At 37.1% G+C, this 26,024-nt stretch overlaps 1 protein-coding gene across 1 annotated transcript in view; it reads right to left on the bottom strand.

The window, feature by feature from the left end:
* Window positions 1-26,024, bottom strand: part of DOCK3 (dedicator of cytokinesis 3) — a 176,289-nt gene that overhangs the window by 10,809 nt on the left and 139,456 nt on the right. Inside the window, exons 43-52 of the mRNA XM_032239081.1 lie at window positions 25,166-25,252; window positions 24,437-24,616; window positions 18,966-19,049; window positions 17,978-18,094; window positions 17,123-17,244; window positions 15,725-15,860; window positions 14,841-14,922; window positions 11,889-12,038; window positions 4,226-4,344; window positions 1,143-1,230 (exon numbers count right to left, since the gene is read on the bottom strand). Coding sequence (XP_032094972.1) covers window positions 1,143-1,230; window positions 4,226-4,344; window positions 11,889-12,038; window positions 14,841-14,922; window positions 15,725-15,860; window positions 17,123-17,244; window positions 17,978-18,094; window positions 18,966-19,049; window positions 24,437-24,616; window positions 25,166-25,252 — 1,165 coding nt within the window. The remainder of the gene's footprint in view (window positions 1-1,142; window positions 1,231-4,225; window positions 4,345-11,888; window positions 12,039-14,840; window positions 14,923-15,724; window positions 15,861-17,122; window positions 17,245-17,977; window positions 18,095-18,965; window positions 19,050-24,436; window positions 24,617-25,165; window positions 25,253-26,024) is intronic.

The following is a 26,024-nucleotide window of genomic DNA, read 5'->3' as shown; positions in this document are numbered from 1 at the left end:
CTTACCTCCCCTACCTCGCCGACCAGCCAGAATACTGATTGGACGACGTTGTCCCGTAGGCCTAGCGACTTTCCCTTAGGCCCCCGGCCGCTGCGCGGCCCGGTGCCAGGTACTCCACGGCCCGGCACCGGTCCGCGGACCGGGGGTTGGGGACCACTGTTGTAAACCACTCAGAGTGGTGTAAAGCACTTTGGAGTTATATATAAGTCTAAGTGTTAGTGCTATTGTTTTTCTAACTTTATGCCTGAACCACTACATCAAACTGGCTCTCAGACTTCTTAAATCGGTGTGGTCGCATGATGCCTCATTTAATAGCAGCTTCACTTAACAACAGATTTTCCCCTCCCAATGACTTAAAAGCTTAATGCTTCCTAAATATTTTCTATATTAATCCTCTAGAGAATTTGGAAACGCAGGGAGGTGGAAGAAAATCAATGTATGTATTGTGAATATTCTAGTCTATTACTTAAGTACCAGGCAACGTGGAATGTCATTTTGATAATAGGTGACTTCTGCCACAATAAAGCTAAATAAAAGGATGTCTACCTTGAAAGCTCATATTACAGGGCATCGGCAAACAAACCAAGATTCCAGCAAAATCTGACAGATAAAGCATGTGTTATGATATGGCCATACAAAATTCCCTCCTACGTATTTGTGTGGGATATGACAATGCAAGTATAAAAAGTGTGCAGTCACATTTAATCGTTTGCTCCCTGTCCAACTCACCCTGCAAATAATTTGCAGATGGCCATTTGTCATTATAGAAGTTCTGTTTTACATCTTTTTTGTTTAAGCCATTGTGTATCCCTTTATCACAAAATAAATAAGAAATAACAAACTTCAGAGGTTTTCTTGAATTTCTTTACTATGACTTTTCAACTGGTTGGGAAAAGCTGTTCATTTATTTTGAAAAATCCATATTTTTCTTTATATGGATTAGTGATGCTTCAGAAATTATTTCTTTAACATTTGGTTCGGGGGATATTATCTTGGTAAAAAATATGATATATAAACTGTCTATAATAGATTGGGATAAGATAATTTTGTATCAGATCAAATGAAATAGTATTAATATCAAACATAAATGAAAATCAGTAGTTGAATGTGTTGTATAAAACATAAAATAGAATATACAATACCTTTTTCAGCAACAGATAGATTAGGATCGCTGCAGGGTTTGCATGGTCCAATTACCTGCTGGAATAAGGCTCTCTGGAAATTTGGATGCTAGGAAAGATAAAAATGCAATTCAAGACTATTGAAACAAATATTGCACATTACAAATATACAATCATAGATTTAATTAATCAAATGCACTTTTTGCAATGAAAGATCTCATTCAGGTTCTTACCATATAACTTATGTTTTTAGTTATAAACTGGATTTGCATGTCATGTTCAAGTCTCAAATGGCTGAATAACAGATGCATTATCTTAGAAATTCCTGTGGTGACAACATAGAAAACCTGTGACTAAAGCCTTGAAGATTAATCCTAGTGATCCCCTGGCCATCATATCAATTTATGCATTAAGGCTGAACCCAAGCAAGATAGAGGTGTGTTTTTTTCAGTGAGATTCTTTGCCAATATAACACCAAGATTCTCTGGGGTTATATCTCAAAGAAATCTAGGCTGCATAAACAGAGGGATAGAATCAAGATAATGTGAAGTGTTAATACCACTTTATAATGCCTTGGTATGGCCACACTTGGAATACTGCATTCAGTTTTGGTCACCATGATGTAGAAAAGATGTGGAGACTCTGGAAAGAGTGCAGAGAAGAGCAACAAAGATGATTAGGGGACTGGAGACTAAAACATATGAAGAATGGTTGCAGGAACTGGGTATGTCTAGTTTAATAGAAAGAAGGACTAGGGGAGACATGATAGCAGTGTTCCAATATCTCAGGGGTTGCCACAAAGAAAAGGGAGTCAAACTATTCTCCAAAGCATCTGAGGGTAGAACAAGAAGCAATGGGTGGAAACTAATCAAGGAGAGACGCAACTTAGAACTGAGGAGAAATTTCCTGACAATTAGAACAATTAATCAATGGAACAACTTGCCTCCAGAAGTTGTGAATGCCCCAACACTGCAAGTCTTTAAGAAGATGTTGGATAGCCATCTGTCTGGAATGGTATAGGGTTTCCTGCCTAGGCAGGGGGTTGGACTAGAAGACCTCCAAGGTTCCTTCCAACTCTGCTATTGTATTGTATTGTATAAATGATACTGCCCCGATGGGAGCAGTTTCATGATTTGAGTTTCCTTGAATTCTAGCTTCAACTGGATGGGCACGTGGAGGCTATGGTGATATGGATCTTTGCCAAACATTGGCTGGTGCACCAGCACTAGCTGTTCCAGGAGAGAGAAGACTTTGTGACAGACACTCACTTGTGTTCTAATCACAAGCCAATTAAATTACAGCAATGTATTCTATATGGGACTGCCTTTAAAGACTCCAGGAAAATCAGTTGGTTCAATATGCAGCTCTCCTGTAGTAATTGGCACTAGGTAGGTGTCATGTGCACAAATTCATATTGTGTGTTTATTGTACCTGGATTGTGAGGCTCTGTTCAGTTACTCATGCCCTGCTCATCTCCTGAATGGATTACTGTAACATGCTCTAAATGGGGCTGCTCCTGAAAAGTATCTGGAAGCTTCAGCTGGTGCAAAATGGAGTCGTATGGGCAGTTATGGGCGTTCTGAGAAGGATTCACATTATACTTCTTTCCATGAGCTGCATTGGTTGCCAGTTTGCTTCTGGGTATACTTCAAGGTAGTGTTTTTGACTTTTAAAGCTCTATATGAGATGGAGCCAGGTTATCTGACGGATCAACTCTCCCCAGTCACTTCTACCTTCTACCCATCAGGTCCACCAAGAGGCATCTGTAGGTTCCATTTGCTAAGGAGTTCCATTTGATGGGACCCATTACTTTTTTCATCAGACCTGGGAAATTCCTTGGCAGTAGAGTTAGTTGAACCATGTATAACACCTGAATCAACCCTATTGAAATCTTGTTTTTACCTATTTAAGTGTTTAATTATTTTAACTGGTTTTTATGTTTGACTTTAATAGTTTTATTGTACATTACCCAAAATCATTTTGTGTGAGATGGGTGGCCATATTAATTTGATAAATAAATGACACCTTGCTGCAGGCCCTGAATTAGTAGCCAATAGTTTTCCAGGAGTAGTTTAAAGCAATAGTTTTAACTCATAAACTCTATATGTCTTGAAGCATATAAGCACAGCCTATTTCAATATCAGCATGCATGTGATAGTATAATACATTTATACTTAAATTAAAAGCAGTAAGTGACAGTATACTTTTGCTGATACATAATGGAATGTAGAATTTTTAAATCCTCAAATTATTAAATTATTTCTGAGACATTTGGGGCTTTTTTTGTTCCAAAATCTGGCTGTTTTCTCACAAATAGGAAACCATGTAATCGGTTTCCTCTATTAGCATTCATTAGATATATGCTTTAGGAAGGAGGATCTCTCTTTCTAAACTATTGATGGTAGTTTTAGTAAGATGCTGAATAAAAGAAAATAGCTGGTGGTCTTGTTGAAGACAGAAAGTAGGATGCAAGAGTAATTATGACATGAAAGAGAGAGAATCTCAAGCATATCCCTTTTTGGAGATGAGAGTACCCTTATTTCTAGCAGAAAAAGAATCTTTGTTTTCCTCTAGACGTATATTTCTCTAGACTCTGCATTTCCTTCCCCTACAATCCCAGAGTCAAGCATCAGTGTCTTGCAAGGAAGACTTCTTATTCTTATTGATTTGAAGAGTGGCTCTGCTTCCCTTTCAAATGACATAGCAAGAATAAGGAAGTGGTGGTGACACTGCTTGCTGATTTCTCTCCCACTATTACTGATTAGGTCTGAGTTGTGACTGTAGAAAGGATTGCAGAGAGGACACTTATGGGAAACACTTCCAATAGTATGGAAGAGTGAAACCAGTGACTGTATTTCTACAGTCCCAAGACTGGCTTTTAGTAAAATATATATTAAATATAACCTTTGCCCAAATCAGGGAAGTAGATACTTTCCTGTAGGTATTTTTTAACACAACTCCCTCCCTATATATAGGAAAATGTTTTAAAGCTAATTGTGTCACAGTTGGTATAATCTAATATAAGTCACAAAGATACACACATATATGCAGGTGCATGGGTGTGCTTGCATGCATGCACAAACACAAACACACAAACGCTTTACCTGTCCATTTTCCATGATAGCTGCAGGATACATAGCACTGCTAGGCCGATCTCGGTGTGCTGGTAGTAGCATCATTAATTCTCGATGATGACGGTATTTATCTGGTAGAGAGGGAGAGCCTGTAAACGAGTTAGAACAATCACGTACACATGACAAAACACAAATGGTTCTCTTTCACCCAGTTATTTCATCTTCCTGAGACATATAACTCACAGACATTTATAAAATTCCAAATATAAGATGGCAATGACAGAGTGACTAATTACATTGATTCATGTGAGGCGATGAGGAATCTTCTGGTGAACAAAGATGACATTTAACATTTAACATTCATTCAGTTGGCAGAAAATGACCAACTGAATGAAACCACATCAGACAAGGATATAAAAGTGGAATTTTTAGAGGAATTTGGAAGTTATTTAATAAATATGATATACCCTACATCACAAAATGGCAGAGATTTATGCTATTATTTTTCATCAGGTTATCAAAGGGGGAGTTGGGTGGATTGAAGGACCACCAGGTTAGAGCAGCTGAGTTAATAAGTCAATTAAGGAATTCTATAACTCCATTTTCACTGAAATAAAAAATTTCTGGTGTGACTGTCTATCAAGACCACTTGCTTGGGAAACTAGATGTATCAGATAGATACTTGTGCTGGTTGAGATGGGCCAAAGGTCCAATTCAGCAGGACACTGCTTCTTTTATTAGTTTCCTTTCTACATTTATGTCATTTCATTTTCAAAAACATGAACAAATTTGACTGAATAAGAAGGAGTACTGCATTTTCAGCTTGGCAAATATTTTATACATCTCACTCAACCAATATAAAGTCAGGGCTATAAACTCAAAAGAAATTTATTTTCCCAAAAACAATTAAGCAGTTAAAAATTAATCTGAAAATATTAAAACCCTGGATTATAGCGAATTCTATCTTTCAACTGGCAGAATAGCACCTATCAGAACAGAAGCCCAATATAGGCTTTATCAGTTTGCATATTCTCAAAACTACTCCAGAGGGCTGCCAATATATGAAAGCACTGTAAGAGGCTAGATTGTTCATTAGATGTTCCACTTTAATAGACGTTTGTTGGAAAATTGCAGTTTTTCTACTTTTCAAAATGCAATTGTGGATAATGTATAGCTTTCAAAAACTTAATCTGGGAAAATGGTTACATTTCTCCCCAATCTCCCAAATAATTTAATGGTTAAATTTTCTGGATTTTTTAAGATATTTATATTGTCTTTAATTTATGTTTAGGTTTATACCGACAAGAATAAAGAAAAAGAACTGAACAGGTACACTTGCTATAAGGACTGTTACTGCCACTTGATAAATTTTCCAGAACTATGAATGTTTGAGTCCTTCCAACGGACTTGTTTAAAGCAACCTGGTTTTCACATCAGCAGAAATATGGCATACAGATTGTAATAATAAACTAATGAGTAATACAGGAGAAAGTTGCAGTTTTTCTCATGTTCAAATACCGGTATACAAAACAAATTCTTAATTCACAAAGCACACATTTGACACAAATGCTCTAAACCCCCAATCACTCACAATATTAACTTAACTAAAAATATTTTGCTCCTCCTACTCATAGGCACATCAAAGATAATGTTGATGCATATATGAATAAAATACTGAACTTTCTGAAACATCAAAAATTGTATAATGGTACACTGAATATCACAGATTCCTCTTTATCAGATATTTCTCATATCGTTTCCCAAATGCAGATATAGATAAGTATCATACATTTGAGAAAGAACATGGCTCTAAGACAGTTATTGCCTTGACCTAATCGGCAAAATGTAGTTGTGCTGCTTTTGGTATCAGAATTGGTGATTAGTGGGGATCCTCTCACCTGGAATATTTCTTTATTTAATATAGTATGCTTGTTAAATAGGGATGAGAAAGTTTGTAACTATTTGTAGACTTATTATGTAAAGGGGAGGAGAATTTATCAGTGTTACTTTTTTTTCTCAGCAACCAGCTGGGGTGGAGTCTGTCTGTTTAATATTAAATTTATTTGATATTTGCATAATTTTTTGCATTTTTTGTACATTTTACAATTTATTTTTCTTTATTGTTATTGTTTTTCTATTGTTGTTGGTTTTTTGCATTTTATTCTTGTTGATAAAACAATATGTTACCTATACATCTATTTTGCTAATTTTTTTCTTTTCAGAAACTACTGAATCAAAAAAGAGGACTGTTTTCAAGGTAGAACAACATATAAAAAGTAATATTGTAAGTAGCAAACTTTGTAAATCCGAACCATTTGGACAAGGTTTAGATATATTTAGGAAAACAAAAGTATTGATACCTTTTTAAAAATAACATGCTTTATTTAAAAGTAAATAAAATTATTATCAGATGTTAGTGGATAGCTCAGAGATATATTATGTGGAACACTACCTGATGGATGCTCCATAAATACATGCATCTCTACCAAATACCTATTTCAGGTACAGGTAGAACCTCAGGTGATGACCAGAATTCATTCCATAACTTTGGTTGCAAACCGATTTGGTTGTGACCTGAACCTAATTTGGGAAATTTGGCGCTTATAAAAAAATGGCGTGGAAGGGGAAATTGGCTGCGGAAAAAAAATTGTGAATTTTTTGTTCTGGATTTGGTCATGGTCAGAAGAGTTCATGACCAGAAGTTCTACTATATTACTTTTAGATTGACATGGTGCAAAATAGCAGCACGCTCATATTTAAATGGGAAGAAACGCTCAATCATTTAAAGGTGTAAATATAATGGTATACATAGGCATCAGATACCCATAAACAATGAGGTAAGAAGCATTTTTCAATCAATATCTGTCACTGACTCTGTCAATTGCATAATTCCTGTATTGCAATACCTAAATTAGCCAGAAAGCAGTTTTCTCAATTAATACCAATGTTTAGTACAAAAATAACATCAGATCTTTACAACAGATGTCTTTGTAAAGATGTTGTATAGAAATAATAATAATCTATCATTAATAATACATTTGTTGTACAATAAAATTCGCAACTGGAAATGGGATATCTGGGTAATTTTGTTAATGCTACTGGACTAGCATCTGGAAGAAGTGCTCTTATAAGAGCACAAGATTGATAAGCAAATGATGAGATTTGCTATATAATTAGAATATTTTCTTTTTGAAGTTTTGAATTTACTTAGCTCAATCTGATTTAATTAAACACTCAGGGCATATATAATTAGTATGGCTTGATTGTCAATAGCTCTGAGGGAGGTGGGTGGTTCAAAAATGTGAATAATAAATAAATATTTGTTATTTTTAATTAAATTTGTTTTTGCATATCCTGTCACTTTTGGGATCCCCCACTCAATAAAATATAAAAAATACTCTTAGTGCTGTGCCATTGGAGTTTTGTTAAGTATTATGAACACATCAACATATAATCTTACACATAGGATTGCATGAATACATAATACATTCATATTGCATTAAAACTTGGAATGGCATGTACTACATATATTGAAATTGAACAACAGCTGATTGCCAAAAATATAGCATGAATCTGATCTGTAACTGACATTTGCAAAAGAATACATGACTATGAAAACATGAAATGCCTTTACTAAAAAATGGCATTAATAATTGCTCAGTGAGTCGCGTACACGGAACCTGGTCATTCATTGCATTTAATGTACATATAATCATTACATACAGACACGTGTGTATGTGTGTGTGAGAGAGAGAGAGGGAGGGTGGGAGGGAGGGAGAGATAGAGATAGATAGATAGATAGATAGATAGATAGATAGAGAGAGAGAGAGAGAGAGAGAGATGCTATACATAAATATTTAAAGAGTACAAAATTGTATTACAATGTGCCTTTTACAGGCAAATATGGTAAGACTGCCATTACTACAGCCCGTCCACAATTCTGCAAACTAAATAATCCTCAGACAGCTTTAGTAGACGTAATATGTAATTCAGCCAATTCAGATAAAACCAATTTTAAGTGTTTGATTTCACTGGATTAACTGCTGTGTTAAATGCCTTCCCTATTTGCAGTATGCACAGCAACATCTGATTGGATGACTTTGCTGACAGGAGAGAGAAATATGCACCTTTTCAACCAACCCTAACATCAATAAAATCATTACTTTTATTCAGGTGTATATATGTCACATGCATTTATCATTTTGAGAGGGCACAGTTCCACAATATTTGAGGACCATCAATTTATATAGTAAGCTATTTCCTTCCTTAAAATTGAAAGTGAGATATTAAAGTAAATTAGAACACAAGAAAGAGATCCAGTTTTCATCTACCGAAGAAGAATTCTATAATGTTCAACTTCATGATTAAAGAGAGAGACCTCACTTAGAGAGAAAAGGGAAAAAGAGACTTTCAACTTCTTTTTTTAGCATAGCCTATACGTGGAATCCAGGAAAAAGTTCCTTATTAAATGAATTTTTAATTGTTCATTTTATTATTTATACTTTAAAATAAACTTTTCTACAATGAAAGTTAAATGTGCTAAGTATTATAATGATAGAAACAATCTCCAATTTATTTCTGTAATCAATATGGTATCATGATTTTAAAATAGTAAATTGTAGATGGACATATTGAAAAACTGTCTTGCTTGCTTGTACAGAAAAAGAATAATGCATCAAAGCATGGGGCAAAACTCTCATTCCCTAAAAGAAATAGTTCAAAATCCAAAGTTTCATAGCTATTTCCTAACAACATAGATGGCCGTCATATAATAAAAAAGTGTCTAAGTAGATTTGATCCAAAATCTATTATTTTATTTCAGCCATTTTTCAGTCACATTGTCCCTATGGATTCAGAAATGTAAACTAAGGAATGATTCATCTATCCCCCCTTATCATAGTTATACTTCAAAAAAGTTAAGAATGAACTATAACCACAGCATTTTTCCAAAGGTATCTCTCAGTTCATGAAAACTGTCAGTTTCAGGGATTCGTGCAGTTTGAAAAATTAGTCACAGAGATACTTTGTTTTTGTTCGCTGATGGACATAGCATAAGTGAAGAGTAGATAAAGCAGTTTCTTTATAGCTTTCTCATGGGTAAAATACTTTCATTGGAGAGGGATTGCTGTTAAGCTGGCAAAGAAAATGGAGTCTTAAAAAAGCACATGAGAAGAAGAAGGTTTTGGAAGGCAGTTAATAGAGGAATAATCTATCGCAATCAAAAACTTGGTTGTTTAAGATTTGTTGTTGGTTTAAAGGAAGAGCCAGAGGTAGAACCAGGGAGTCTCTTTCTCATATCGAAGCAAAAAAGTAGGAATGGAATTTAAGCATAGAAATACTTACATTTCTAATTGATTGCTATGCTAACATACACACTTAACAAAGTATATTTTATCAGTAGCAGGAAGAAGCTTTACTTTGCCAGTAGATATGTTAATTAATATCTTAGTAATACTGAGTCAACATTTCAATTGTTTATTCCTCTAGGTCTAGGAGGAAAAAACACGCACATCAAAATTGCATGGGCAATTGCTTCTAACTTAAACTACGGTTGTTACCATTCAAGAGAGCAGTGAAAGGATGCTTCCAAGTGCTACTTCCAAGAAGACTTTGGTCTTATCTAATTTTTAATGAACCTTGCAAAGGAATCTTACATAAACTGCAGCTAAAGACTTGCTTGGCTTTGGTGTGGTAATAAAAGAGAAGAAATTTTTATAACTTGTGTCTAGAATTCTGAATGCTGCATTAAATCCTAGAAATCCAAAAAACCCTGGGGCACTGACCAAAATTCTCTTTATGCTTTCTGTGTACAAAAGCTCCTGATAGCTCAGAAAGCATTCTGGGGAAAAAGTTATCATTAGTTACATTCTGATCTTCTTTAGGAAGAATGTGTGAGTTAGACAAATGGGTGAGTTACTCAAATGTACAAACATAGTTCTTTTGCAAGATAATTTAACTGAGGTTTTTACATATTATGTATGTTGTGAGATTATAATTCAAATTGTACTTCATCTGTTTATACTAAGGGCATGTTGATTTAATTGTTATAAGAGGAAATGAACTGATTATCATAAAGTATTTTGGAGCAAAGAAATGTGATGAAAATTATTTAAAAGATATTTAGAAATACATTTGTTTTAAAGCATCTGTTCCATTTTCAAGATGCACAGAAGACTTAAGCCTTGTAAATATATAGCTAACATAAAACTAAATTTTTGGCATACATTTTTACTGTGAACTCACAATCTCATAATCTCACAATTCATTATTTCTCATTTTGTACTTCTGGTTTACCTTGTTCCTAAATAATTTGGCTATACAATAAACATGTATTGATCAATTTATATTTACTAAATTTCTTAACAGCTCTTTTAAATGCAAGTCTAATATTAATCTTCTGCTATACAATTCTGATTATTTATGTAATTATTTACAAGCATGATTTTCTGTTTAGGCAGAGGAAGGAAACGTATGAAGAAAATAGCAAGAATTACCAAACTGTTCCCACTGTAAATAGAGCTTGGAACCATCTTGAAAATATATTAAATACATTTAAAGATAGCTTTTAAACAGAATTGATATATTTTTGCATTAAACGTTCTTATATTTTAACTTCAGGTGTAATCTGATATATAAAATATGAGGCCATGGCAATCAGTGCTTCACTAACATTGGTCCACAGAACAAATCCTTACTGGTCTCCTTTTCACAGTTCATTAAATTTATAGAATAAATAGTGCAGCCATGATCTTATTAAAAACAAATATGGACACCCTATTATGTAGCATGTGAAGGAATAAGCACTTCAGTTTTTTGTATTTAGCTTTATGAAATAAATATATGAATATTTATTTAATATGATTGATATTACAGTTACTAATCACAGATATATGCTAGAAATTTTATCTCAGTATTGTCATCGAAGAGTAACTAGTGCTTGTAAAATATTTATGGAAGTTTTATCTGTGCTCTAAGTTCAATTATGAAGGAAGGGTATGTACTAGATCAGAAATTCATAACTAACATTTGTGGGGGGAAAAGATCATATGATTTCTTACACTGTTAATAAACAGCATTTTCAGTTATACTTTAGAATGCAAATAAATCAATCTGTGAAGTAAAGCTTCTTAAAGTTGCTTTACGCATTATGTTTTATTATTCTAAGAACAAAATATAACCGTAGAAAATACAGGATACTTTCTATTTCAGTGGTATGAATTTAAAATATTCCAGCATTTTGCTAGATAGATTTACTTATTTTCAATAGTACTTTGAGTTTTTGTAAACTGCAAATGAAACAGCTTGCCATGTTATTTTTATTCACTAATATTTACTTCATGAAATAGAAAAATACGTCAGGAAGAAAAGTGATCTTGTAATAATTCCATGTCATGTTGGCTTATGAAAGGGCCGATCAAAGTACTCAATATTTTGCTGAAAATTAAGACATTGTTGGAAAAGTGTAGTGACTGACATATCATTTAGGCGAAAGTGATTCTTGATATCTCCATTCAGTAAGTCAAGGCTCAGTAACAATTTCTGAAATCATTTACTGACATTGAATAGATATAGTGAAAGCTGTTGATGAATGTGGCACATTTTCTGACTGAAGAGGGTATACTATCACAAGCTACTGATTTTAACAGAAAGGCCAAGGACTGAAAGAGCCATGGAGACCAATCTCTCTTCTCACCTCTAGAGGTGGTCCCTCCAGGACAGAGATGAGGCACATTGGTGGGGGCAGCGTGGGAAAGCTTGCACTGCTGCCGCCCAGGCTGTATCTGTTCTGTGGATAAATAGAGGGCTTCAGCCTCCAGAGTTGTCAATCCAGCACCCTTCAGCACTAAATTAAAAAGAATATAAATAAATATAAAAGAATTGAGGTAGATTGACAAAGCTAGGCATTTGAAACATGGACTGTACCTTGCTTAAGTGCCAGTGCTTATTTGACATATAAAATCATTAAAATTAAAAAGCACAAATGAATGAACAAGACCCTTGCTATTTTTGCACCATGATCAATATGGTTTGCTAAACAATATCATCCTCCATGGTGGTTTCATAAAAATACATTATTAACTAGTGTTATGAACATCAAAATGATTTTAATTTTTCTGTATTACTATTTTCTAGAATTTCAAATTGTTTATCATTTACTCTGGAGACACTTTAAAATAAATGATAACATTTCAGTATATGTCATAAACATATATTGAAATATATAAACATTTCTTCCTATCTGAAGCTAAAGGAATAGAAAGTGTTATTATTTTGTTTGCTTTTTAATATTTTTTGAGGGAAATGCTGATCTATTTATTAGCTCTCCATTAAACAGTTGTCTGGTCTCTGTAGAATCAAAACAGTGGGAAAACATTTTGAGAAATCCAGCAGACACACAGCCAGTATGACAATGTTACCAGCAGTTATAATATTGTTGTGCAAAATTTATACTTCTAGATTGATACAATAAGTTTACAAGTGTGACCTTGAAATAATGAAGTCACATATTTATTTATCCCCATTATTATTATTATACCATCTTACATACTAATGTTAAATACTTTCCCATCCATTTATATGTAATGCTCAGTCCAATAAAGAAGGAATTGTTATATCTGGTAAATGATGAATTTTTTTTTAACTGTTTATCAATAAAGTTCCTCTTGAAAATAAAAAGCAATTACTTTTTGAAAAAGTGGAGAATGTTACTCAGAAATGATGTAAAAACAAAGAAATGATTACTTTCTGATTATATATCATACAGTTTACATATATGTATCCCCAACTAATATCTCAGTGCAAGAAATTCATGTTTACCTCCCGCAGTTAATGTGTACCAACAATTTATTGCCCCTATGTTTAGAAGACTCATCTTTTTTGACAATTTACTTAAAGGACTGGTGGAAACTTTTATAATTCTGAAACCATGTTGTAGATCCATGATCCCCAACCTTTCTGGCTTTGCGGACCAGCAGTGGTGGTGGTGGTGGTGGGTATCTGCATTGGCGGGTGAGTGTGTGCAGCTCACACAAATGGAGCTTTGCACACTTGTCCGCTGCTTGCACAAGCAGAGCTACACACACTTGTGTGCTTGCCCACCACTTTCGTGGCCCAGTTCTGAGTGGGCCATGGCTCAGGTTCAGGCTGGGGCCTGGGGCCCCCTGTTATAGGTAGTTTTGCAAAATAATTTCTGGGAATGGAAGACTTCTGAAAAATGGCTACCATAGGCAATATAACAAACTACGAAGTAGCATTTTATCAGAAATATACATACTATTCCAATAACATCTTTCATAGGATGCTCCCTATCACCCATACATATAGTTTGTTCTCTTTTTTCTGTGCACCTTTCGAAAGAAAACTCTCAGCTAAAACCTCCATATATATATATATTTAAAGAAAGCATAAGGGTCCTGGGAACCCTGGAAAATAAAGATGGTTTTGGAGGTTAGCATTTCACTTTGTAGCATTACATAGTCTAATGTTTTATATTAAAGATTATTTTCACTATAAGTCAGGTAGAACACAGAGCATGTTGAATGCCAAGGGAGATCACATTGGGCATGTTAGTACTATGGGGTACCAGGTTGGGAACCAAGCTGTTAACATTTACAGAATAAGATTTTTGTTCGTATACCAACTAGAGGCAATTCTTGACTCACAACCATTCGTTTAGTGACCGTTCAATATTTCAATGGCAGTGAAAAAAGTGACTTATGACCGGTTTCCATATTTACAACTATTGCAGCATATCCATGGTCACGTGATCAAAATTTGAATATTTGACAACTGGCATGCTTTTATGATAGTTGAGCTGTCCCGAGGTCATGATTTACATTTGTAACCTTCCCAGACAGCTTCCAAAAAACAAAGAAAATGGGTGAAGCCAGATCCACTTAATGACATGATTTACTTAATAACTATGGCAAAAAGGTCATAAAATGGGGCAAAACTTACTTAACAACTACCTTGTTGTAAGTCGAGAACTATCTGTAATCTCTTTTTGTACAATGCATATTTCTGCATTTTTTTTCTTTTCCAAATATTATACCAATTATTGGAGAGATCCTTTCTTTTTTTCTATCCAATGCTTTGAAGGTTTATCCATAACATAATAGTGAGAAGAGTTTTTATATCTCACAATACCCCCTCTAATTGCTTTTGTTTCAGTAGAATTGAACTGCAAGGCTGATAAAGATAGCCCAATCAGTCTGGGATTATCTCAGACATACTCCCAATTTTATTTCTATACTTCAGAATAGAATAACAGAATTGGAAGTGACTTTGGAAGTCTTCTACTCCAAACCCCCTGCTCAAGCAAGAAACCCTGTACCATTTCAGACAAATGGTTGTACAATTTCTTCTTAAAAACTTCCAGTGTTGGGGTATCCACAGCTTCTGGAGGCAAAATAGTGATCTGATATCAGAAAGATATGACATTGAAATCTCTAGATGTCCTTTGCTCTGTTCTAAGAGCAGAACATCAAAATATCCTATGGTGTCTAGAAAACTAGGCAGAATATGGTACTACAGTCCAAAGTTTGTGAGATGGGCTGCTACATAAATTTAATAAATAAATAAAAAGCAATTATTTCAGCCATTTGTGGGACTTTGTATTACTTTAACTTAAATGCCTCATTCATACCTCTTGCACTAGCAGGTGCAGAGTTGATCATTTGAGATGGTGCAGAATGGGTAGAGCTCAGGCTTGAGGTGGAAGGACTGGCCTGGGAATAAAGAAAAGCAACACTGATAAGTAAGTTCAAATATTTATTATCAAGGATCCCATGATATATATGACAATATTATCAAGATGAAGGACTTAGGGAAAATAGACTATTTTTTAAAAATACTTATGCTGCCACCCTTCTTATTTGTCATAATGTTGGGTGGCTCACAATTTGCTTCATGGCACCTTTATCTTAATTAATAATTAATACAATTCATACACAAAATATACTTACTAGCATTTTCCATACAATGTAAAAGAAATCTACATTCTTTTAACTTTATACTTCAAGTTATTATTTGTACACTCGGACATATAGGATAGAACTATTTGGGCCAACATGAAATGTTCATATCTTCAACAGAGTAACCTGCTATAAGAAGTCTATCTATCTATGACTCTAGAGAAGAAAAACCCCTGCAAAAGGTACAGCAGAAAGAAGCTTTTGGTAGCTCTGGAATATTAATTTTACCTCAGCAGGTGCAGAAACCCTTGAGGGCTTTCACAAAGGAAAAATAATGGATTGTAATGTCTTTGTCATCAAGTCTGATGCCATGAAGCCCTTAGAAGCCTTTGGAGAACTGAGGCCTCGAAGAAAGATATTTTGCCTACATCTCTTAGGGAAGTTCATGGTATAGATAGACTGAGACTGCTCAGTTTGTAGCTCAGTCTGTTATCTACTATGCTTTAGTAGTAACTTACTTCTACAAGCACATTGTATGTACTCTATAGTTTTCTGTAAAATAATCATGAATTATACATATTGCTTGCAATGTGTTTCTAATATATTTGCATGATACCTGCATGTGGTACACATCCTCTGCATTTTCTCCAACAGAACTGTCTGTTAATATAACCATATTTCCTGTTTCACTTGATGTATGGGAAGACAGGGAAGATGATGAGTGTCGGACCGTGCCCAGCATATTCAATGGGCTAGAAAAATATACAAAGCTACTATTAGCAAATATTTTCTTAAGCTTGTTTAATGAAGAAAATGTCATACTGAAAGATGCTGAACTTCAAACTCTTCAAACATCTGTACATAACATGTAGAGACAAGCATTTTTTATTTCTGCATGGGAAACATTACCAAATTTTGAAAAAATCAACATAGTTCCCAATTGGAAATAGTTAGAACTTAGCAATATAAATAAATTAATTGTACTACTCTCTTTTGGAATAAACAGCAGAAGGTGAAGAAAAAAATCGTGAGGAATAGTGAACAAGAGAAATCAAAAGTCTAATATATAAAAAAAAATAGAAATATAACACCACATTCTATCCAGATATTGTCTTTTCTTTTTTTTAAACTAATCTCTCTCTTCCAAGTTCTCATCAACTCCATCTAACCATCTTTCAACTTCCTCTCAAAAATATTAATTCCTTGTTTGTATATTGTTTTTTTGTAATTCAGTCTTCATTCATTTTATCTACCGTGTATGATCAAAAAAGCAGAGTATTTCTTTCATATTGGTTGCTTTTGTAATTCAAATTCATCTGACAGCACCCATTAATTTATGACTCTGTTCTTGTTTTATCACACACACTTAAGTAACTGACTTCTATTTCAACATGTTTTTTTTTGACACATCCAGATTTTTACTTCTGACAGAATCATGGTTTTATACACATCTATTTTGGGGGTTTTGACATTCATTCATTCCTGGCATCTGAGCACTGTTTTTCTACTTACATTAACACATTTTAAAATTTCTCCATCCATTTTCTCATCTTTAATAAATAGTCTAAGGTTCAATAAATCATTTTCTTCTTTATATTTTCATCATTAATGTATAACTTGCAATCACCCAGCCTACATAATTATCTTGGTCTTCTATAACATTAATTTTCAGATTTTAATAACTGTGAGAAATGATTGTTTTTATTAAATATGGTTGCTAATCATTCTGATCTTATCATTTTGTTATAACCTGCTAACGTCAGGTTACTACATAAATAATAAATAATGAACTTTCAGACAGCAAAACAATCTTATAGGAAATTTAATCCCACAATAATGAAGTTAATTTAAAAATCTGGCCTTTAATTTATTATAGCTTTGAATACTCCAAAAGTCTTGTTAATGAGACTTTTTAATTACATGTAGCAGTATATTAATTATTCAATTTCATATCTTATTTGAAAAGGCAGATACAGAAATACTATTCTAATACAGAAAGTGTATAAAATAATACCTGTGTCGATGCATTACTTTGATGCTCTCTGGACTCATTGGACTGTGTGATACAAGCATATTGCTGCGTGGTGTACTTGTTCCTGAGCAGGCTGGACTTAATTTTTCCAGAGTGGGTAATTCCTGTAGAGGACATTAAATGCTAGTTGTGAAATGATAAGGCAGAATATAAATATTGTTTATAAAACAGGATACAACCAATATGGCCTGTCCACCAGCTCTACATGTTGAGAAGATAACAGAAATGAACTAAGATGAAGAAGCTGAAAAATAGAGTTATGGTGACAAAATCATTTCCAGAATATAACAGAATATATTGTTAACTCCCAGCGTTGCCATAGTAAGAGAAGTGAGGGACTGCATTCCATGCATACTGTCGGCTGAAATCGGATCTCAGATTATTGCAGCCGGCTTGGGAGGGGTAAATCTCATAGAGGAAATGCAATTTATGACACAGACTCAGGGGAGGGAAGGAACAGGGGTAAAGTTCAGCTATAAATCAAACAAAGCTTAGACTTGACTGAGAAAAGATTTTGCCTATAATGCTCCTAATAAAGTACTAGTTTTGTATTAAACTTGACTCTATACTCATGAATCAATTAGGGCATTTTTAGGAAAACTTACAATTATTTCTTGGCATGGAACGACAACATGAAGATAATAATATCACAAATTCACTGAATTAACAATGTGTGGTTAGTGGAAAAGCTCTGTTGCACCATCTATTTATTTCTTTATTTATAAAATTTATTTGCTCCCCATCTTACAACAGAATCATTTCTCAATGCTGTATTTCAGTGAAACCAAAGACAAAACGATGCATATTTAGAAAAATAAAGAGTAATTATGAACTTACATGGTACAAGCTAGATCGCATCATTTGAAATTGGTCAATTAATTTCTTATGTAGTGGACGCATCTCAGGATGTACAAACTTCTCATGTACTGCCAGACCTATTCCTAGGATATGTACCTATTAAAATCACAACTTAATATTCAGTTTCAATGAGACTACAAGATAATACTTTCAATATTGCAAGCTTACTAAAATATTTAAATATTGGGGCTATTTAAATTATAATTCATGATTTGTAAATATGTAAATGATAACTCAACAATAATTGATTTGCTTCCCTGGTAACTGTTTTGAAACAAATAATCTAGTAGCAATGTTAAGACTATGAAATAATAGCAGTTTTAATTGGATTGATAGCATACTTTTAAATACATATGAAAGGTATTTGATAAATTGCTTGTTTTAAGGAATTCTAAAACAATCTAGCATATTGATGTGTTTTTATCTGAAAGGAAATGTGAGTTTTAGAGTGAAATCTCTTTAAAAAGATTTGTTCTTACATGTGTACGCTTCTATTTATACTATTGAAGATGCAAGTGGCTAATAAAGGTTAGCAAACAGCATTTTTTAGATCTGCATTGTCCCCACTTTCTTAGTTTTCCGTTATTTTCAAACATCTGTATTTGTTTTATATATCTAGTACATTGCGTTTTACAGGTGGATGTCAAATTCTACATTTCTATATTTTTTTGTCATTAAATTCAATGATTGTTTTAGAACATGAGTGTCAAACTGGTGGCCTGTGGTGCAGGCCACATTTACCCTGGCTCCGCAAAGGCAAAAACGTCATGATACATCACATAAAGTGATCGACTTTGACACCCATGTTTTAGAATATAAACATAAACCAGATGTATAAGTAGTCTAATGTTCTGGTTCTCAGTATTTTATATAGTTTGAATAAGCCTATGTTACTTTGCAAAATATCAAAGGAAACAAATTTTTATTACAGTATTATTATTATTTTATTTTAAAAAGATAAGAATACCTGTTCATGCATCAGTTCTTTCAACTGTGTGATTTTTTCTGCATCTCCAGGATGAGAGGAAATATAATCCCTATCAAAAAAGGCCTGGAGAAGAAAAATAATCAATTGTACTTTGGAAATAGTTTCTTAAGAAACATAAGGAAGAACAAAATTAATCCTTGGTATCTTTATTTTCTATACAATGAAACATGGAAAGCCTCACTTGACCCACATTCCATGACTATGGAATCAATTTTTAATCATTTTGTCACCTTTTCTGCCCATTTTATGCAGCCTGTATTTTCCCCATTCTTGGATTTTGTAAATTCAAAAGCCAACACATATAAATCACTTGCAAAGGAAATTTGCTGTAGGAGAATATTAAATCATTTTTAATAGATCATATATTTATTTTAAATTTCAACAGTAATACTATCAACATGCTTCGTGACAAAATCCTGAAACTTTCACATATATTGTTTATTTCCACTGAAATCTTCTATTTCTAGAAGATGAGAAAAGACCGTTGACGTACCTGAACGGTCCTTCTATGTGCACTGCAAGGGGAATCCAAGCATGGGTTAACTTTGTCCATTAGCCTAGAGACTGAGTTATGTAAATTGATGGCCATGCCTCCTTTGATTGGACTGGTTCAATTTTGCATGAAGGTTCAGCCAATTTGAGAGATGCAAAAAGAAGTCTAGAGGTCAAGGTAAGTCAGGTAGGCCCAGAACAGCCGAAGCTGAGGGCGGATTTGGATTCCCCTCACAGCGCACATAGAAGGATCGTTCAGGTAAGTCAACTGTCATTCTCCTGTGCGCTGCTTGGGGAATCCAAATATGGGACATGCCAAAGCAATAAATTTCAGGGGCGGGAGCGAGGCTGGTCTGGTGTCATAGCCGAAGAAATCATCCTTTGCAGCATGCGCCATCCAAAAGACGCCTCAGCCGAGGCATAAACGTCCTCTTTGTAATGACGGATAGAGCAACGGCGATGACCAGGTCACTGCCCTGCATATGTCCTCCACCGAGGCTTGCGTTGCCCAGGCCGCCATCGTGGCTGCACTTCTGGTGGAATGGGGAGTGCTGCGACTGGGGACCGGTCGGGACTGACAGTCGTAGGCGAGGGCAATACACGCCTTCAACCAGCAGCTGATAGTATGAGAGGATGCCTTTTGGCCCATGGTGGCTGGTTGGAAAGACACGAATAGGGTCTCCGTCCTTCTGAACAACACAGTATGTCACACATAGTGGCGAAGTGAATGACAGACGTCGAGGTAATGCCAATGCCATTCCCGGGAGTGAGACGGATGTGGGCAGAAATCCGGGAGTGATCTCTTGTGACCTGTGGAACCAAAACTTAAGTTTTGGAAGGAACGTTGGATCCAAATGTAATATGACCCTGCTCAGATGAAAGATGCATAGGTTGTCCCGGATGCAGAGTGCTGCCAACTCGGACACACGTCTAGCCGATGTGATGGCTACTAAAAAGATAGTCTTAAGAGGCAGTAACCTGAGAGAGATGGTCTGAATAGGTTCGAATGGAGCAGCTGTGAGGGCCTTGAGCACCAGGGAAAGGTCCCAGGTGGTGTAACAATGGACGGACTAAGGTTCGATGCACCCTTCAGGAAAGCCCGCACACCTGGGTGTTGTGATAGGGGGTGACCCCGCCCACCACCAATCACGGTAGACAAAGCTGCAATTTGGCGGCGGAGGGTATTAGGTGTTAGCCCCTTGTCCATGCCAATCTGTAGGAAGTCTAATACCTGTGGTATGGTTGCCTCGATTGGATCTGCATCTGTAGCTCGACACCATCTGCAGAAGGCGTGCCAGTTGGCCTCGTAAATGCGGGTTGTTGACGGGCAGCGAGCCACCTGGATCGTAAAGATGACCTTGTCAGAGAAATGCTGTTGACTCAGAATTGCCTGCTCACATGCCACAAGGCTAACTGTAATAGCTGTGGATTCAGATGGATGAGGGCTCCTTTTGAGAGGAATATCCGGTCATCCGGAATTCTCCATGGGTGCAAGTTTGACAGATGGATGAGGTCGGCATACCAGGGACGTCATGGCCACATCGGTGCGACCAGTAGTACCTCCGCCTGTTCCGCTAGAACCTTCTGGATGACCAGCGGTACAATTGGTGAAGGCGGGAAGGCATAAAGGAGGCCCTCTGGCCAAGGGCTGCGAAGGGCATCGGTGCCTTCCGCCCCTGGTACCTGAAACCTGGTGCAGAATCACGGCAGGTGTGTGTGTTGTTGGGCTGAACGAACAGATCCACCTGCGGTTGACCGAAGCGGCGGGAAAGCACTTGGAACAGGGCTGGGTGTAGCTGCCACTCCGCCTGATCCACTGTAGCCCTGCTCAACCAATCCGCTTGGACGTTTGCAGTGCCCAATATATGTTCCTCTCGGACTGACAACAGATGGTTCTCTGCCCAGTGGTGCAGACGTTCTGCCTCCATCATCAGAGATTTGGATCGTGTGCCCCCTTGACGGTTGACATGCGCTTTGGAGGCCACATTGTCAGTGAGTATCAACACATGGTTGGACATCACCAGGTCTCGAAACTTGCACAGGGCTAGGTGGATAGCTCGTAGCTCCAGCCAATTGATGCTGTTCCTCAGCTCCCGGGCGGTCCAATGACCTTGTGCCACTCGCTCCCCACTTGAATTGGCTTGCATCTGTTATAACTATGACCCGCTCTGGTTCCTTGAAGAGGCATCCCTTGAGGATGCAGGCCGACATCCACCAACAGAGCGACAGGGACACCTTGGTGGGTAAGCGAGTCCTGGTCTGAGAGTGACTGGTATGAGCCCTTTGGAAGGGGAGGAGAAACCACTGGAGTGGCCGCGCATGGAACACCCAAGGGACAATGTCTATGCAAGATATCATCTTCCCTAGAAGTTGGGTCAATACTGCGAGGGAAGGTGACCTCTGAGCACTTGACTCAACAGGGACCGCAGGCTCTGTTGCCCCCCCCTCGAGAGAGAGAGAGAGAGAGAGAGAGAGAGAGAGAGAGAGAAAGAGAAAGAGAGGGGGGACACAACACACATTTCCGAATTGATGACCGTCCCGAGATGCAGAAGAGATATGGTCAGGTGCAGGTGGCTCTTTGGGAAGTTCAGTACAAAGCCGTGATCTTGCAAGGTGTCAATCGTCAGCTGTAGGTCACGACAAGCCTGGCCCCGGGAAGACGATAAGACCAAGATGTCATCTAGATAACAATTGACTCTTACAGGAACTGACCTCAGCGAGGCTGCGATCACTGCTAGCAATTTGGTGAAGGTTCGTGGGGCCGATGATAGGCCGAATGGCAGGGTGTGGTATTGGAAATGACACCCTGCAAAGTAGAAGCGCAGGAACCTTCGATGGGCCGGATGTATCGGCACGTGTAGGTATGCCTCCTTGACATCAATGGAGGTGAGGAGATCGCCTTGGCAAATGCACGCTAGAATGCTTTTGAGCGATTGCATTTTGAATTTTTGGTACTTTAGAAAGAAGTTGAGCCATTTCAAGTGTAGGATGGCCCGCCATCCTCCTGAGTTCTTGGGAACTAGGAAGAGTATGGAGTAAAATCCTAGACCCTCCTACCCTCTTAGCACCTGTTCTATGGCTGTGATGGAAATGAGGTGCTGAATTTCTGATTCCATCAGGCACCGTTTTACCTGGTATCTTGGAACCGGGCATCTGATGAAACGTCTTGGGGGGATGGCCAGGAATTCCAGAATGAGCCCAGCCTCACGGTCTGAAGAGCCCAGGCATCCGAGGTTGTGGCTTCCCATTGGTGGGCGAAGGTAGTCAAGCGCCCGCCAATAGGGCCAACCTCGAGCGAGTCACTGGTACCTATGAAAGGACCGGTTGTTGGTGCCACGAAAAGGCTGCCGGGCCTGGGTCTGCGGTTGGTGCTGGTTCCTACCTCTGTCCCTAGTATTGGCTCTGTCCTGAAACCTGTCCTGAAACTGAGAAAAGGATCTATTAGATAGAGGGGTATAGGGAAGGGGAGAGTACCCCGAATCCCCAACACGAAAGGGCTGCCTTTGAGGATAAGGCTGTTGCCTCCTATCCGTGCGCCTAGCTGTCGAAGGGAGCACCTTTCGCTTGTCCCTCATCTCAATCAATATAGGGTGTAGTGCTGCTCCAAAGAGGGAACTGCCCTTGAAGGGGGTGGAAGCAAGGCGCCATTTAGAGCATACATCTGCTTGCCAATGGCATAGCCATAAGATGCGACGAGACGCTATGTTGGATGCCACAGCTCGGGACGCAAACTTGGCCGCATTGAGCATGGCATCAGAGGAGAATTCTAAGGCCGCTACCAGTTTAACGACATCCTGATGAAGGCGCAAATCCTCTGAAACTAACCTCTCCTGCAGCTGTCTTAACCAGACTAAAGAAGTTCTGTTGAAGAACGAGGCCGCTGTAGCGGCACGCAATGCCCAGGCAGCTGGTGCGTTTTGCGAATAACTAGCTCTGCCCTGCGGTCCTCAGCCTTCAAGCCCTCCGAGATTTCGGAGCCGCAGCTCTCGGAAGTGCTCAATGGCCAAGGTAAAGGCAGCGATCCAGCTATATGGCGACGGGGTGTCCAGACACTGTGCGTCGCAAAGGCAAACCCCGGGAGATGGCGGACAGCGGGTAGAGTGGCCAGTGCAGGGCAGCGAACCAACTCCCAACCGCGACAAGACAAACGAAGGCGATCAACTGACCTTCCCAATAAATATCACCGAAGCGGTGACGCTTCCAAGGAAAATGGTTCCCTGGCCCCAAAGGCTCCAGGAACGCCAACAATCCAATTGCCACCTTAAACAAAAAGGAACGGACCTATATGTAGAGAAAGCCAATGCTTTCAGAAGCTGTTATACAAACGGAGTTCCAAGGGAATCCAAGCTGAATAATAATGATGATTAATTTTGTCTAATAACCTAGAGAGAAATGTTTTTGCATCTCTTTAGGCTGGACTGAGTTAAAAAACTGAACCAATCCAGTCAGAGGAGGCGTGGTCATCAATTTACATAACTCAGTCTCTAGGCTAATGGACAAAGTTAACCCATGTTTGGATTCCCCAAGCAGTGCACAGGACAATAAGTAACTCCATAAATCATCAATATAAAAGTATGTTTTGTGGATTTTCTGCACTCAGATAATCCAGAAATAATTTTAGTAATTTACATTTTAAGTAAGCAATTTCTAAGGCAGCATTTATTATTTTACATTATAATTACACACTTTTATTTTTTCAATGAATTTCATATTTATACAAATAAAATAGGATGCTATGATAATTTACTTATATACAGAATTCAGAATCCCCCAAAATAAAATAGTTATTTAGGCTAGAATACAGACATAAAGCTAACATAGTGTTATAATTAATTATGAAAAACTGTCACTATTTCTGATATAATTGAACATTTTTATATACTGTTAAACACAATAATGAAATATAGCTGTATCATGAAAAGCTCTGAAAGTAAAAATAAGGAAAAGTCTGAATTTACCTCCTGATATCGTGCTATGCCACCATTCACAGCAGCATCAATAACTCCATTCAGGCACATACTGAGTAGATTGATGTTCCCATGCATTTGTTTGTGTTGGTATTGGCTTATTAGTGTCCTTAATTCCTGATTTTTGTTCTCCACAACTTGAATAGCATTTTCCAATGGGCTTACTTCAACCTATAAATAGACAAATATGTATCAATTTGTGTGTGTGTGTGTATACATACATGCATACATACATATAAGCTTTTTGCTGTTTACTTCCAATTTTTTTTAACTCACATTATATTTCCAAACTTGTCATTTGGAGTGTCTCTAATTGCTTAAAAGTAGTTAATAAGCAATTTACAAAGTGAGGTTAGCAAACTTGGTGTCCTTTAAAAGGCGCCAATTGCAATTGTAAGCAAGAGGCCTATTCCTGTTTCCCAACATTGCAGTTTCCTTGCAGGTAGCAGCCATCCTGAGCACATGTGGACAAGTTTGTGTCCTCTCCTTATGCTGAGAGGTTCTATTGGTCTTTGTTATGGTTGTCAGTTCTCCTTTCATGGAGACATCTTCAATGGACCACTCCTCTCCTGGGAGCCCTTCTATTAAATTGGTCTTAATTATGTAAAATACTCGTTTGTTACAACAAGCACATTTAACATGTTATTTTATCCATTAGATAAAAAATTACCCACTCTTTCTCTTTATGTTATACCTTAACTTACGAAAATAATATATTACCAATTCTCGTCTTTCCACTTCAAACCACCGAGAGATTCCAGGTAAACTGTGAGTCAGGGTTAGAGTGGTACGTTCAATCCACAAGCTCTACAAAAGAAAACATAATATAGGAAATGTAAAACCAAATGTGCATTGTTTTATTTGTCTATTTGCAAGTCTTGCAGACTGCTCCAATGTAGCATACAAAAAATCAATGAAAACAGCAATTAAAATGAATTACTCTGAAAGAGCCCAATCCCATGACTGTAAAACCATTATAACAGAATAGCCTTCCTGGCTGTAGAGGAATATGGAGATAAGCTTGATGAATCTACAATCAACTTAGCTCTGGAAAGGAAGAGGGGATGATAAGGAAATTCAAGAAAATCATACCTTGATTCTGTTTGGTATCAGTGTGGGCAGAGGGAAACTTTGATAGGCTTATAAGACTTTGTTACTTACTTACTTATACACACACACACAGACACACACAAACACGTATATGTATGTATATATATATATATTATACACACACACACACACATATATTTGTAGATTTTCACGGGTGTAGGTATGCTGGTCTTGTTGTATTCGGGTCTTTTCCTGTGTAAGATTGTCTTGGCAACGTTTCAGCGAGTGTTTCAGTAAGTGGAATGAATGGTTGTGTGGTTATCATGATTGGTAGATTGGTGCTGATTGGTGCTGGCTGTGTGTCTATTGTTTCGTGTTGTAATGGCCTGGGTGGTGGGTGGGGCTCCAATCATGATACAACCACACAACCAATCATTCCACTTACTGAAACAAAGCCAGCACTCCACACCCTCCCACCAAGATTTATAGAAAGACGGCAGCTCCAATCACACTTTAAGCCCAAAACCCA

The sequence above is a fragment of the Thamnophis elegans genome, chromosome 2, assembly GCF_009769535.1.
Source record: "Thamnophis elegans isolate rThaEle1 chromosome 2, rThaEle1.pri, whole genome shotgun sequence".
Taxonomy (NCBI): Eukaryota; Metazoa; Chordata; class Lepidosauria; order Squamata; family Colubridae; genus Thamnophis; species Thamnophis elegans.
The sequence above is the reverse complement of the archived record's forward strand: the minus strand, read 5'-3'. Positions and strand labels throughout refer to the sequence as shown.